The sequence below is a fragment of the Eulemur rufifrons genome, chromosome 1 (assembly GCF_041146395.1).
Source record: "Eulemur rufifrons isolate Redbay chromosome 1, OSU_ERuf_1, whole genome shotgun sequence".
Taxonomy (NCBI): Eukaryota; Metazoa; Chordata; class Mammalia; order Primates; family Lemuridae; genus Eulemur; species Eulemur rufifrons.
The window spans coordinates 101414189-101429599 of record NC_090983.1 but is presented as its reverse complement, the minus strand read 5'-3'; the positions used below and the strand labels follow the sequence as shown (position 1 = coordinate 101429599).

The 15411-nt window shown below is 60.5% G+C and overlaps 1 protein-coding gene across 1 annotated transcript in view; it reads left to right on the top strand.

The window, feature by feature from the left end:
- The window catches only part of HS6ST1 (heparan sulfate 6-O-sulfotransferase 1), a 48168-nt gene extending 34774 nt beyond the window's left edge, over nucleotides 1-13394 (top strand). Inside the window, exon 2 of the mRNA XM_069473922.1 lies at nucleotides 10126-13394. Coding sequence (XP_069330023.1) covers nucleotides 10126-10834 — 709 coding nt within the window. The 3' untranslated portion in view covers nucleotides 10835-13394. The remainder of the gene's footprint in view (nucleotides 1-10125) is intronic.
- Nucleotides 13395-15411: the final 2017 nt, after the last annotated feature.

Below are 15411 nucleotides of genomic sequence, written 5' to 3'. Positions count from 1 at the left end.
GCCCCACCACTGTGATCCCCGCAGGCCTGTCCTCGTCCTGGGGACAGAACTGGCAGTGCGTCCGTGTTGCTGCGCTGAGGCCGGCTCCCCAGGGACCACGGAAACCATTGATTTCTCCCAGGGACTGAGTTGGAAGTAATGCAACAGTATTTCTTTAAAAAAAACCGAAAGGCTCTGTGGTTCTGACTCTAAATGACACACAATTAGGGAACTGCAACTCTGGTGGCACTGGTAGAAAAATCTGCCTTTGTTTCAAGGTCTGAGTTTAGAAACTTGCGGGTTAGGCCCTTGTTCATGAAACGCCTGCTCAGCTCTGGGGAGGGGGCAGCGGTGCCCCGGGGAGGACAGACGGAGGCAGGGGTGGCACCACACCCCATCCCAGGCAGCAGCGAGGTTTTCGTAGTCTGCCTTGTGTTTTTCAGTTGGTTATGTAATATGCGATTAAGGACAGTGCAGAAATATATAAAGAAAATGTTACAGTCGCCCATTTGGGCTTATGGGTTTTCACTGAACTTTCAACTGTTCTTTAAGCCTGAACATTTTTATAATAAAATGTTGAAAAAAGCCCCATAATCTCCCTGTGCCAAGACAGCCATTGAAAAACAGTCCATTTCCATCCTGGGTGATGTTTTTTCCAAGCATGTGTGTTTTCACAACGTTGTGACCACAGCGTGCAGTGTCCCTGCGCCGGCTGTCACAGGCTCTTCCCACGCCCAGGTCTCGGTGTCCCCGCCGTGGGCTGCGGCTCAGCCGCTGTGTGCGTGCCGTGGCCTCTGCCTGTGCGTCCCTGTCTGCTTGGTAGCTGGCGCTGCAGCGAGCATCCCCCAGCGGAAACACCGTCCGGGAGGTGGATTCCTGCCCCGGCCACCCCCCGCCCCCCGCAGAGAGCCCTGGCATCCCGCGCCCCTCCCTGCCCTGGTCTGCCCACGTGCCCTGGGCCGGGCTAGGCCTTCTGATTGGAGTGTTGGGCTTCCAGAAGGAAGAGTCAGGAGTAGGCAGATGTGGGCATGAGTTTGGGTCAAGACAACACTCGGGCAAAGGAGGCAAAACGAAGCCACCTCCAGCCACAGGAGAGCCATGGGCAGCAGCGTCCAGATAAACAGTGCCGGTGCCGGCTCTGGCCTTGCGGCTGCCTGGGCTCTCCAAACCCAGTTTCCCCATCGTCTATAAAGTGCAAGTGCACCAGTCCCCCAGGTCCGGACTACGGGCCGCAGCTTGCCTGATCCCCACAGGAAGGTGGCGCCTGAGGACAGTGGGGAGGGCTGTCCCCAGCCCCGCCTGGCCCCAGCGCCCCACCCTTCTTCCCAGAAGGGGCTCTAAGCTCTTCCACTTCACCTGCAGAATTTCCCCAGGGGCTCTCTGTGTTTGTCTCCAATGGAGTGGCACTCCCAGGCCAGTCCTAAACCTGTCCCTTAGGAATCTAGACTCTTAAAACTTTGCAGCCAGCCTCTCCCTGACAGCAGCACTTGGACCCGAGAAGGAAGAGCCTTCCTTGCCTGCTAGGACCTACGTGATTGTGGGACCCACAAAACCAGCGCCCACAAAAGTGTCACAACAGCTTAAGGTCACAGAAAGCATTAAACCAAGTGTAATTAAATGCCAGACGATAAATCCTGTGGGCTGTCAAGAGAAGGTGCAGCTCGTGCAGACTAGAATTATCATTTCAGAGCAGAAGTTTCATGCTTTATCTCTGGAACCTGTGCCTCACCGTCCTCTGAGGGGCCTCCCTGCCCCGTTGCCCCCCACCCCCATCAGGACTGACCCCACCACTTGTCACCTCCCTGTTCTTGTTGGTCCCACCCCACCTGGTCTGGAGTACTTGGGAACGGTGGGGGACGCCCCCTCTGTAAAACGGGAGAAAAGGCTGAGCCTGACTGGAGGAAGCCCACGTAACCGTGGCCACGCTGCCACTTCATGTCCTTTGCTGAGCGTCAGTGCAGCAGTTTGGAGCCTTCTCAGCACTTCCCCTTCCTCTGCACCCCGTGTCCTCCCGCCTGAGTTCGTTGTTCCCACGGTGGATCCGGCTCCAGACCCCACTGACCGGCATTCACTCCGCCCAGTTCCCGGTGACACCAGTGAGCTCCCTGGGTGTCCAAATTTGTGGCCAGCTTCGGTGTTGGAGGCAGAGGGACTGAGAGCACAACAGTTCCCACCACCCACTGCGCCCAGCCACTCCCCGGAGGGCGGCACAGGCCTCTCCTGCACCGAGGCCACAGTTAGCCACCCTCTGGCCACATCTGGGTGCTGGACGCTCTCCAGTGGCCCCGGGACGGCAACTAGGGGAACGGAGGCACTGCCTCGGCAATGTCTCCTGGCCCTGTGAGGCCCTGGGTCACGAGGGCTGTTGCACCATCACCGGGGGACTGCGCTGGCTGGAGCACATAGATGGGGGAAGGACACAGGCTGGGGACAGGCGTGGTGGCTGCACAGACACACGTGCCCACAGCTGCAGAGGTGGAGCCTCAGGGAAGGCCACACGTCATACCTGCTGCTGCCCACAGACGATCCAGGGCGCTGAGTGGGGTTGGTGGTGGCGACAGCCAGTGGTGCAGCCAGGGCCCCCTCAGCACCCTCGTGACACAGACACCCCCTCAGACACACGGGTGACCAGTGTGTGCCCCATTCAGGGGCGAGTGCGGTGAGCCCTGGGTCTGTCCAAGTGCATGGCATGTAGGAGATGCCCACAGAGACCTGCCCTGGGGCTCCAAGGGCTGTGGACACCACTTGGGCCAGGACCACAGCTTAAGGCCATGTTCACAGAAGGTCCCATAGGCTTGCCACCCTGAAAGAGCATAATTTGCCAGCCAAGTCACTGAGCAGGGTCCCTGGCCTCCACATCTGGGTTAGCGGCAGTGAAGGGGAGCCCCTGGGAGCGGAGCTGGCCCTGTTTGCAATGTGCCCTAAGCCCTCCTGGACGGCAAAGCCGACCACCAGCCGGATGCTCGGGCCCGGCAAGACCTGTGGTTCCTTCCTGGAGTGACGACAGAGCAGTCGGACTCATCAATGCACAGTTAGTTAACAAACCACAGGGCAGCCCTGACTGACCTGGAAACTGGTCACCCTCAGCGTCTCCAAAGGGGTGTGGTCCCCCTTTCCTGAAGCCCATGGGGTCCTCCCCCCTTCCCTGAAGCCCCTGGGGGTCGTCCTCACCTTCCTTGAAGCCCACAGGAGACCCCCCTCCTTCTCTGAAGCCTACAGGGGTCCTCTGCCACTTCCCTTATGGCCACTGGGGTCCTCCTCCCTTCCCTGACACTGAGGGGGTCCTCCCCCCTCTTCCCTGAATCCGCTGGGGTCCTTCCTCCTTGCTCACCTCAGCATCCTTGGCTCGAAGCAGGGGAGGGGAGAGGCCTGGGGTTGGCTGGGCCCGGAGGTGGGCGGGAGTTGCGGCAAGGGCAGTGGAGCAAAGGCAGAGGTGGGCCGGGGAGCTCCGGGGCTCCTGGCTGGCCGAGAAGGCGGGTTCGCCTGGACGCCCAGCCGGCCTCTCGGGCTGCCGCCAAGGGTCTCCATTTGTCTGTCTGCCTTCCCTTTAGACTGTTTTCTTTATCGTGGAGTATTTGGGACATACAAAAGAACTTGCATAGTGTGCATAGGAAATAAATCGTGACCATGAACTTGGTGCCCCGACTGCCTGCCTTGCGGATGAGGACCCGGTCGGTGGCTCGTGAGCCCGTGTGAGCACCACCCCGGTGCCACCCCAGCTGTGTATCTTCTCATCACTTCTTATACTTTCAACACACTGCGTGTCACTGAAAGGCGTTTTCTTGGGTTTTATTTTTGAGGACTTGACATCTTATACGTTGTCACCGCACTCGATCAGGTCTTCCTGATTTCCTTTTTCCCGGCCACGTCTTAACTTGTCACATTTATTGTGTTGTGAGTAGCTGTCATTTGTTCGTTTTTATCGCCGGGTGAAACACACCACCGTTGATGTGTGCACCGCCGGCAGACGTGTGGAGGGGCCGGCGGCGCTGCCTGGCGCGCTGGGCGTGCTCCTGACGCGGGACAGGGCTTCTCCGGGTGTGCGCCTAGGAGAGGAGCGCCGCGCCTCGGGTCACGTGACCTTCAGCCTCCCAGTGAAGACACTGCACACTGACTGTCCCCGCGCACATCCCGTGGGCGGGTGACAGGAACGTCGCCCTGCATCCATGCCCGCCTTGCAGTTGCCAGGCTCGGCCTTCCCGCCGCGCCAGTGGCGTGACGTGCCAGTGCCTCGGTGACTGACGCAGCACGGCGGCTGTCCACATGCTTTTGGCCAGTTTCCTCCTGGTTTTCTTGTCCTTTTGGTTTTTTTAGTTAATTTATAAGCATACTTTAAGACAAACAGCCCCAGTCAGCTGTGATGAAAGCAACAAACCTGATTTTCTTCCCAGCCTCCCCAGGCCCGTTTGCAGCTCTGTTCTCAGTGTTCACAGGCCAGGCCGCGGCCTCCGTGTCTCTGGGTGGCGCAGAGCACCCTCTCCTGACTCAGTGTAGTCCCAGCACTTTGGGACACCAGGGTGGGAGGATCACTTGAGGCCAGGCTCGGGCATCCAGTGCTGGTACAGCTGCGGTGCCCAGACATGTAGACCACAGCGCTCAATTTGCTTCGAGTATCTGGAAAGCCTCCTCAAGGACAGGCTCAGACAAGCCAAGACTATGATGATTAAAACAAATACCTAACTCTTCGATGCCCAGACATCAACGAACGTCCACAAGCATCGAGAACACCCAGGAAGACATGACCTCACCAAATGAACTATGTAGGGTACCAGTGACAAACCCTGGAGCGATGGAGATAGGTGACCTTTCAGACAAAGAATTCAAAATAGCTGTCCTGAAGCTCAGTGAACTCCAAGACAACACAGAGAAGGAATTCAGAAGCCTAGCAGAGAAATTTAACAAAGAGATTGAAATTTAAAAAAAATAAAAACCCAAAAAGAAATTCCAGAGCTTAAGAATTCAATTGGCAAACTAAGAAATGCACCAGAGTCTCTCAACAGCAGAATTAACCAAGCAGAAGAACAAATTAGTGAGCTTGAAGACAGGCTATTTGAAAATACACAATCAGAAGAGGCCAGAAGTTCCAGACCAGCCTGGGTAACATAGCAAGAACCCATCTCTACAAAAAAAAATTTTTTTAATTAGCCAGGCATGGTGGTTCACACCTGTAGTCCAACGACTCAGGAGACTGAGTGAGGAGGAGCTCTTGAGCCCAGGTTTTAGACACTGTGATGGCACCACTGCACTCCAGCGTGGGTGACAGAGCAAGACCCTGTCTCTAGCAGTAAATAAATGAATAAACGTCATCTGTTTACTTTCTGTTTCGGTAGATGAAGACTACGCATTCCTATGCCCTCGCACATACTTCTCCGCACCCCACCTATCCCCCAAGTAAAGTTAACGCTCGAGTTCTTATTAAATCAGTCGTCACTCGTCACATCATGCTGCTTCCAAAACCGTTGTTTACATCTGAGGTTCGTAGTGTACTTCATTTTCTTTTCTTAGGTAACTGTTTTCCTTGGAATTAATGATTGCCTTGTCTTTTTACTTGCTTTGTTTTCTATCTTCATAGACTGATTTTTTTCTAAATGACTCTCAAATCTGCCACACCTGCCATCCATTTTTTCCCCACCAAATGCTCGGTCTGTCCATGCCCCGCTTTTCCTGGAGCCCCTGTCCCTCTGCTCCTGACAGGCCCAGCCCGATGTGCTGTCGACATCCTGGATCTGCCTGGGTTGGAGCTCCTGGGTCCCCAGGGTCTTTTTTTCTTTTCCTTGTTTAGTAAATGAAATACGTAGTCCAGTGTCTTCCTAAAACAGGATTCACAGAAGGTACATTTCCTGAGCCTTTGTATGTCTGAAGACATTGCTCCTCTCCCCCTTGGTTGATAGTTTGGCTGGGTATGAGATCCAGTTGATCGTTTTCCCTCTGTCTTGTGAAGACATTGCTCCATTGATGTCTAATGTCTGGCATTGCGATGGAAAAGCAGCTTTTTATTTATGGTTCTTTCTGTCCAGATGCTTTTTAATCCTGGGTCCCACCCCACACTCACTAGCTGGGTACATGGTGAGCCACTTCAGCCTCAGTGAATTATGAACTCCAATTCTGGTCATTTCTTTCTCTCTTCTCTATTTCCTCTCTCCCCACTTCCTGGAAGCCTTGTTGGCTGGCACTTGGGGTTGGCTGGCACTTGGGGCACTGGGATGAATAGACCCTGCTGGAGAGTGATGGGCAGAAAGCCCCCTGCTTTATGGGGTCCCCAGACGTCAGGTGCAGGGAAGACTTTGCTCTGGGGCAGAGACCCTCCAGCTTCCAGTGGGGGATGCAGGGACAGGGATCATTTAGCCCAGTGGCAGGTGTCTGGGCACTTGGTGGGCAGGGGCTGGGGACCACCGTGGAGTGCGCCGACCATTCCTCGTACCCCTGAGCCATGAGCCACCCCCTCACAGCACCTCTAGAGAACACACATCAGAGAGCTGCCGGGATGTGAGAGGTGGGTCACCTGGGGGTCTCCATGCCTCACCACAACCCCTCTGCCCTCTTCTCTTTGATGCCCCATCCCACCTTTCGGCAAACTTTTCGATAAACTGGAGGGCAGACAGCTGATGTGTCTGGCAATGCGTGTAAAGGACAAGAGGACAGCAAGGGCCACGGGACGTGGAGAGACAGAGCTGGGGTCGTCTGGGCAAAGGACGGCCAGGCACAAGCCCCTGGCCGGAGGTGCCTGCCGTGTCTGGCAGAGTGACGTAAGGGGACCAGGCCGTGGGGTGGGGCAGGAGGAGGCCTCTGAGCAGCAGGTGTGTGAGCAGATGCTCCTGGCTCCCGAGGCCCACCGGCAGCAGGTGTGTGCCAGGCAGAGGCTCCAGCACCATCCAGGCAGGAGCAGATAGAACTGGGCACTGTCCTGGGGCAGGTCACCCTGTCTGGCTCAGCTGTCACACCTGCAGAAAAGGGTAAGAACACGCACATTTGGCTGCTGGCACCACAAGCAGGTTCCAGCATCCTCCTGGCCCTTCATCTCCACCACAGGCCTTGTCTGGGGGACAGGATTGAGGGTGCAGGGCACGGCAGTGTCCTGAGCAGAGAAGGTACAGCACACCCACCTTTCCACCCTTGTGGGCACCATGCAGCCCTGGTGAGGACTGCTCCCTCTGGCCCGAGCCAGCGGCCAGAGACACAGCCGGGAGCAAGGCCATCCCGCTGGGCACCAGGTGGTGCACAGGGAGCCATGGGGGGGGCTCAGGGGCTTGGGTCAGCTCCTTGGGCTCCCTCAGAGGAAGACATTGGGCTGAGTCTGCGTGTGTGTGTATGACAGATGCGCTTTTCATGTTACCATTTTGTTATGTGGCACACCTGGACCAACGCTGCTAACAAGAATGCACCTGTCTCTGCACACACCTGCCATCCCGGGTCCCCGGCAGCCATCCCTGTGCGGAACGCCCTGTTTGGGCCGGGGGCCGAGGAAGCTGAAGTGCAGAAAGGGCAGGCGAGTCTGCAGGGCCATGACCGGGCACTTGGATGGGTGGCCTGTCTCTGTCCCCCATGGACAGAAGGTGCCCTGCGGGCATGGGCGTCCCGCGCCTCCCTGTCGGTGCCCGCTGGGCATCCTGTGCAAAGAAGGCCTGTGCAGGGGGGAGCAGCCAGGGCCTGGGGACGTGAAGGAGGGAACACACCTCCAGTGCTCGGGGGCCAGGCGTGGACGGGCCGTCTCCAGCAGCTCACTGCTCCCTCCACCCCTAGTTTTTTCGTCGTTCATGGATTCTTAGAGTGATTCGCACCCCTGAAGGAAAACGTCAAGTCGTTCCAGGGTCTGTGTCCTGAAAATCGAGCCCTCTCCTCGCCAGGACGCCGCCCTGCAGACATGGGCAGAGGGGCCTTCGTTCCCCTCGGCTGTCTGCACGTGCCGGCACGGGATCACCGAGCAGCCTCCCACCCGCTGTCCCAGCCTGCAGGTTGTGTGCGTCTGTGGCCACGAGAGCCGGCCCCCCACATGTGCTCAGGGTGGGCCGTCCCTGCCCTCCTTATCTGCGAGAGGCCTGCCGAGGGGCGGTCAGCGTGCTGGCATCTGCCTGCAGCCCATGGCGGTGCTGTGCGAGGGTGGGGCGGGATAGGGCCGGGCCGGGCCCAGTTCTGGAGGGCAGCGGGTGGACATGGTGGCCCCTACACGGCGGAGGCTCCAGGGGCTCCACAGGGGTGAGAGGCCGGTTCAGAAAGGTGCAGGGCTTGTGGAAGAGAGTCTGCGGCTCAGCCTGTGCTGCCCCCGGGCCCAGGGTTAGGGACCCTCAGCCCCAGGCTCCCGCCCTCAGGACAGTTGAGGACAGTCAGGACCCCTCGGGCCCTGGGTGTGGGGTTGGTGTGAAGCATGTCCCAGCCCTTCACCCTTGGGTGCAGGTGCCAGGGGCCCTTCAGAGCATCTTCCTGGGAAAGGCGGGCGGGATCCCCGCAGCCCCCGCCTCGGGCCCGCCTGCTGACCCCCCAGGCCATCCCTGTACACTCAGACCGGCCTGGCGGCCGAGCCACGGTGGAGGAAGAAGGGTGCTTGGGAGTCCACTGGGACCCTCATCTGGCCCATTGCCAGGCCCGGGACTGCTGCAGGTGGTGTTGCAGTCTCTTCACTGTCGGCAGGAGGGTGGGGACGGGAAGCATCTGTCCTGCCCTTGAGCTGGTGGCCATGACAGCAGGGGCCTTGTCTCCTGAGGGGTCAGGCTTGGTGAGCCGTGGTGGTGGTGTGTTCCGCCGCTGCTGCGTGCAGGCCTGAGGGGTGGTCCTGCCCTGCAGTCCTCGGAGCCCTGCGTGCCCAGGAGCTGCCGCCATCAGCACAGACGGGCAGTGCCAGGCAGGCGGTGGGCGCAGGTATGCCGGGAGGGCTGGGTGTGCCCTGGGCAGGAGCCTGTGGGCACTCCTCCTTGCAGCCCACAGCTTCTCCACGCAGTCTGTCGGGAGCCCTCGAGGGCAGGGCCTAGGCCTGCCAGCACATGGGGGCTACAGGGGATGTCGGGTGGATGGCTGGTGCCTGTCTTCCTTGGCAATCTCTGCTCATATAGTAGGGCTGGCCTTGCTGCCTGCCCCGGGAGCCCTCAGCCAGCCGCCTCTCCTGCTTCAGAGCGCCAGCCTCCGTGGTGGCCTGCAGTGGCACCACACCACCTTGCCAGGTGCCGTGCCCAGCCCCGGGCCTCCCTGCCTCTGGGAGATGTGCAGCCAGGTCAGGGCAGCTGCCAGGGGGCAGCAGGAGGTGCTGTGCTGCCTGCAGCTCTGCCCCGGGCCACGCGAGGGGAGCAGATGAGTCGGGTGCTCCTCTCGGGCCTTAACGAGGAGGGGAACCGCGTGGGTGCACGTCCACGTTGCTGTCCTGGGAGTGCCGGGGGCGGGGGAGGCCGAGAGAGGACCTGGGGGCTCCTGCCCCGGTCCTGGTTCTCCTTGGCCTGAGGCCCACCTGCCCCACCACGCAGGAGCCAGGAGGAGAGCTCCCCAAGAGTAACGCTGCAGACCCCTCTGGGGCTGACCCCACACACGCTGGGCCATCCCAGGCGCATCTGGCAGCGGCCGCCATATTTTACCCACCTGTCCAAGGTGTCTTGTTGCTCCCAGGCGTCACTGTAGCAAGTGTGGCAGGGACTCAGGTCATCCTGGGTATCTGGCCAACCAAATGTGGTTGGAGTCAATATAGGTGATGAGTTGCAGCTTCCCCTGGGGTCCTTGGCAGGACTCTGGGCGGCAAAGGCCTGTGGCCTAGGGCTGGAGGTTACCCTTGCTGGCCCCTGCCCACCCTCTGCACCTGCTGAGCAGCTCTGTGGGCAGCGCTTGCCTGTGCCACAGCCAGCCAGTGAAAACTGCTGGTCCCAGGCAGCCGTGGCTCTGGGACTGCCCTGAGTGTGAGGTGCTTGGTGGCTCCACTGCCAAAGCACCTGAAGGTCGGATCGTCCCTCCTGAGGAGCCAGCAGGCAGGAAGGAGCCGGGCTGAGTGCCGTAGGGCACTGTGGTGGTCACCCTTGGTGTCCGCGTGCCATTGGCAGGTTCCTTGGCATCTCTGATCCCAGGTTGCAAAATGGCCGTTTTGAGCTAAACACAGCAGTCGCTTGCTCTCGGGTGAAGCTGCGGCTCGTGTAGTCAGGGGCTCACCTCACCTCCTCTCCCATCTCATTGCAGGAAGTTCTACTACATCACCCTGCTGCGAGACCCCGTGTCCCGCTACCTGAGCGAGTGGCGGCATGTGCAGCGGGGGGCCACCTGGAAGACGTCACTGCACATGTGTGACGGGCGCACGCCCACGCCTGAAGAGCTGCCGCCCTGCTACGAGGGCACGGACTGGTCAGGCTGCACGCTGCAGGAGTTCATGGACTGCCCCTACAACCTGGCCAACAACCGCCAGGTGCGCATGCTGGCCGACCTGAGCCTGGTGGGCTGCTACAACCTGTCCTTCATCCCTGAGGGCAAGCGGGCCCAGCTGCTGCTGGAGAGCGCCAAGAAGAACCTTCGCGGCATGGCCTTCTTCGGCCTGACTGAGTTCCAGCGCAAGACGCAGTACCTGTTCGAGCGGACGTTCAACCTCAAGTTCATCCGGCCCTTCATGCAGTACAACAGCACCCGGGCGGGCGGCGTGGAGGTGGACGAGGACACCATCCGGCGCATCGAGGAGCTCAACGACCTGGACATGCAGCTCTATGACTACGCCAAGGACCTCTTCCAGCAGCGCTACCAGTACAAGCGGCAGCTGGAGCGCAGGGAGCAGCGCCTCCGGAGCCGCGAGGAGCGCCTGCTGCACCGCGCCAAGGAGGCGCTGCCGCGGGAGGACGCCGAGGAGCCAGGCCGCGTGCCCACCGAGGACTACATGAGCCACATCATCGAGAAGTGGTAGTGGCGGTCAGTGCCGTGCGGAGGCCCCTGGGGTGGGGCGGCGAGACGGGACAGACAGACCCACATGCAGACGGGGCTCACGCAGGACTGGCCGGGGAGGGCCTCCCGGACCTGCTCCACAGGGCAGATGCATCCTGACGAAACGGGCCAGGGGTGGGGCCGGGGGTTCCCACTGCTTCTCCCAGGCCAGGGGTCCGAGCGGTTGGCCTGTGCAGCCCTGTGGGTCAGAGCAAAGCGAGCTTGAAGGAGGCCCTGGGCAGGGTGGGCCTCTGGGCCAGGGGCGTCCCTGTTCTCGTGGCCCCCAGGTCACTGGCACAACAGCTGAATGTCTAAAGAAGAGACACAGACAGTGGGGAGTGGGCCTGCCAGGCCAGGAGCATGTCCCTCACCAACTATGCACACAGCGCTCGCTCCCAGCCCCTCTGTCCCGCCAGGAGGGTGAGCGACCAGCTCCCAGCAACTGGCCTGGGGCCGGGGGAGCTCCCAGCTCAGCCCTCTGCTTCAAGGTCAGGGCTCAGCCTGCCTGGGGCAGAGAAGACTCGAGTCCAGCCCCCAGGAAGCCCACTCCCCTCTCTGGCCGATGGTCAGAACCTGCAGTCCAGCTTCATGCTTCAGGTCAGGGGCCAAAGCAGACCTCCGGGGCCCGCAGTCCTCAGACGGGGAGGGCTATGAGGGGCAGGCCCCACCCTGCACTACCCCCACCCATGGCCGGGGTGGCGGCCCAGGCACCGGAGGCTGTGGCCAGCGATGCTGCCACCTGTGCCCGAGCGTCTGGCTGGCCTTTAGGGGTGCCCACCCAGGCAGGCCAGGCTCAGACGGCGGGGGGTCAGGGGGAGAGGGGGCGGGGGGAGAACAGGGAGCTCCACCTGCCCCCTTCTCCTTTCCAACCTCTGGAACTTGTTAGCAGGCTGCCCCCTGCCCCCAACTCCATCACAGGGACATTTGTCCAAGGGCTTAGATCCCACTGCTCCCGTGGCCCCGTGTATGAAAGGACAATCCAGCTTCCGTCCTCCGGAACCTGGGGCCGCAGCTGCTGCCCGTGAGCCCTGCCCGGGCCATGGTGGTGAGGGAAGGGGGCACAGGCTCTCAGATTCTCAGCCAGGGTTGGGAGAAGCGGCTCTGGGCGGCCTCCCTGGTATCCAGGCACTCAGCCCTCCACGCCCAGCTGTTCTTGCATTCCCACCCAGCCCCCAAGGCTGGCCATCTCTGTCCCCAGCAGCACCGCAGGCCAGCAGTGGCCCTACTAGAAGCCATGTCACATACCCATTGTAAGCACTTGCCCAGTTCCTGTCCCCTGTGCACCCTAGGAGGCCAAGCTGGTGTCTTTGGTGGGCCCACACCCAGGCGACAAGCGCCCCAGGCTCTCCTGAGAGCAGGTGCGTGTGCCCAGGGGCCGCAGGCCACCTCGCAGGCAGGCTGTGGGCTCTGCAGGCCACCTGGCCCGGGGTGAGGGCTGTAGCTTCGGCAGATCAGATGGATCCCGCACAGGAAGAGCCAGAGTATGATCACATGAGGTTGCTACTCAGGAGGAAGCGGCTTTCATCGTGGCTTGTCTGGCATAAAGGTCCCACCCCCGGGCTTCCTACACTGGCCATTTCGCCTTGGGGTCCAAGGGCAGGGCAGGCAACAGGCCAGGTGGGCACTGTGCCAGCCCAGCCCAAGGCCACCTGCAGGGTGGGTGTGTCACACTAAGAAGGCAAGTGTCATGGTGATTTAGTAGTGTGGCTCTTTAAAGGGAGGTCAGAGCCAGCGAGGGGGAACCTGCTCTGACACTTGTCACTTGGGGTGGGTGCACTCCTGGGAGGAGGATGGGGCATGTTCAGGGGAGCCTGGGGTCTTGCACAAGCCACATGGGGTGCCGCGGCCTTGCGTCAGGAGGTGGGCACCCAGCTGGTGGCCTGGCTCAAGAGGGCCCTCCTCACCGTGGGCTTCCTGCGTGTGCCGGCCCCACCACGGGGTCCCTTCTGTACATACTGGAATATGTTCTAACTTGCGCCCTGCCATCCCAGCTCGCACGGAAGCACCGGGCTCTTCTCGGTCTCTCTGCTGCACTTGGAAAGCAGTCTCTTCTCAGGCCAGTGCCAGGCCGAGGTGCCGGAGGTGGCAGTGGCTGGAAGTGCCCTCAGCCTGCCGCGTGTCCAGCCCGACACTTCCCACTCAGGCCACCTGCTTTGGGGCGGAGGCTCCTTGTGCCTGCGGCGTCTGGACTCCGAGGACTATGCCCACGCAGGGCCCTCCCTGCGCTGAGAAGACAGACGCAGGCATGCAGCGCCAACGGCCCGGTCACCAGGACCCCCAGACCTGCAGACGTCCCCTCCTGGAGGGGACGCCAGGGACAGCAGAATCTTCCAAGCAACAACTCTGTGAACTTTTCGGGAACTGGAACTGTTTAACTTGAAACCAGGAGCGTTTAAAGCTTTATTTATTTATAGCCTCTTCTTAAAAAAAAACGTGAGAAGAAAATTTTTTGGTTATTCATACAAAAAAACGAGTTGATGATGGAAAAGCAAGTCATAATCATCTAATTGTTCTTGTCTAGGTCGAGAATGAATGTTAGCAGACGAAATAAACCCTGAAAAGGAGCTGCTGGCTGCTGTGCTCTGTGGGGCGGGCGGTCCGTGGGCGGGGCCCCTGCCGAGAGGCCCAAACCTGCTTCTGCCAGGCCTGCCCACAGGCGCGGTGGCTGGGGAGAGAGCGGCCTTACGTAGGGCGTAGTGAAAGCAAAACATGGGACTTTGTCATCACCACAAACAGCAACCATCTATTGATCATTAATTAGAACGTTTGGGAAGATGACACCCAGTTGAAAGGAAGGCTGGTGCCATTTGGTTACAGCCTCAGTGACCTGTTTTCCCCTCAACTCTTGAAATATGGAAGGATTTCAAATGACAAAGGGTAGAAGAATAGTCCATGGACACCCACAAGCTCTTAGCCTAGATTTACCTGGAGATAACGTTTCGTCACCTTTTATCCTGTGCTCATACTTCCTCTACACACACACACACACGCGCACGCACACGCACACACCCCTGCTCACGCTTTTTTGCAACATTTGAAAGCAGGCTATGGTCACCAGAACACCGTGCTCTGCGGGCGGGCCCTCCGAGCTAAGCACGATCCTGCTGCAAACTCAGCCCCACTCGCAGCACAACCTTAAGCCGTGTGCCGCCGGCCGCTGCTCCAGGCGCCCCAGTGATGTCTTCAGGACGTCTGTGTGACCCCAGGACCACCCAGCAGTTCCTTAGGCATCTCCTGCTGCCTTGACCCAAGGAGCGTCCCGCCCTCCTCCTTCCGTCTCTCAGCGTTGGCCTTGTTGACTGACACCGGCCCGTTGTCTCTTACAAGGCCTGCACAGTCTGTTTCCTAGTGATCAGATTTGGCTAAACTCGGGCACGCGTGGCCGGCCGCAGGCCAGGTGGTTCTCTCGGGCCACCCCTGTCCCGTGGCGGGAGAGCCCTGCGTCCCTCACCCCCGCCGCCTGGGGAGCAGCAGCCTGCCCGCCAGCAGAAGCCCGTGCAGGGGGGTCACCTGCTGGCTAGACCTGCGGCTGTCCCAGGGCAAAGGTGAACGTTTCCTGCAATGGGCCTTTCTGGAAGGGTCAAGGCAGAGTGGGAGGCGGGGGGTGGGGAGTCGTGGCCCCTAAAACTCCCTCCTCAGACTCCACCTGAGAATCCGCAGTGACCGTGCGTCTGTGCAGGGGCGGGCGGGGGCCAGAGTCCCCGAGGAGCCGCACTGTGGAGAGCCCCACGCAGCCGCCGTGGCTTTGGCCTCCCCGACCCTCCATCTGGGGTTAAGCCTGGCTCCTCCCCCGGGGAAGCCATGATGGCCGCGTCCTCCACTTTCGCCAGCTCTGTTCCGCTCTGCAGGGCCGGTGTGATCAGACACGGGTGAATCAGTCCTGAAAACGCCTCCCCCAAAATGGGGGTTTTCCTATTCCTCGTTTTGTTTACAGTTGAGGGCCGCTTTAAAGTCACCTGAGCCAAAGACCCAGGGGCTCTGGTCTGCCCCAGCCAGCCCTACCCACCGCTCCCGGTGAGGGCCAGGCCCCCATCCTCTGTGGTCCGCTGTCCCTCCTGTCCCCTGGGGAGCCCACACCTGGCTTTGCACCCCCTCCACCGCCACCACCCCACCTCGTGGCCAGCAGCCACCAGCCTCATCCCTCCCGGCACTGCCACCCCTTCCCCTGCGACACTCCAGCTGTGACCAGCACTGCCCCATCCTTGGACGGGCCTGCTGGGCCTGCTCCCCACTGCTCCCCTTAGTCCTCGCCCCGAAGCCATCGGGCCAGCGCTGGTCCTCACACCTGCTCCGCTGGGGGTGCCTCTGCCCACGTGCTGCCAGTTCTCCTCCGCGGGGACGCTGGCCCCCACTCCCCCACCTGGGTGCGGTCTCACACGTGGCTGGCGTGGGCCCTGGTCCCCTCACAGCGGCACAGTGAGGAGCTGTCCTCGCAAGAATGGGCACCCCAAGTCCCCTCCCGAGAGTGTGCACCTGGTCTTGGGGACCTCCAAGGCTAGGAGGCCTCTAGGGGGACACGATGCATCTGTGACATGGGTCGCCTCTTCCCAGGAGGGCCTC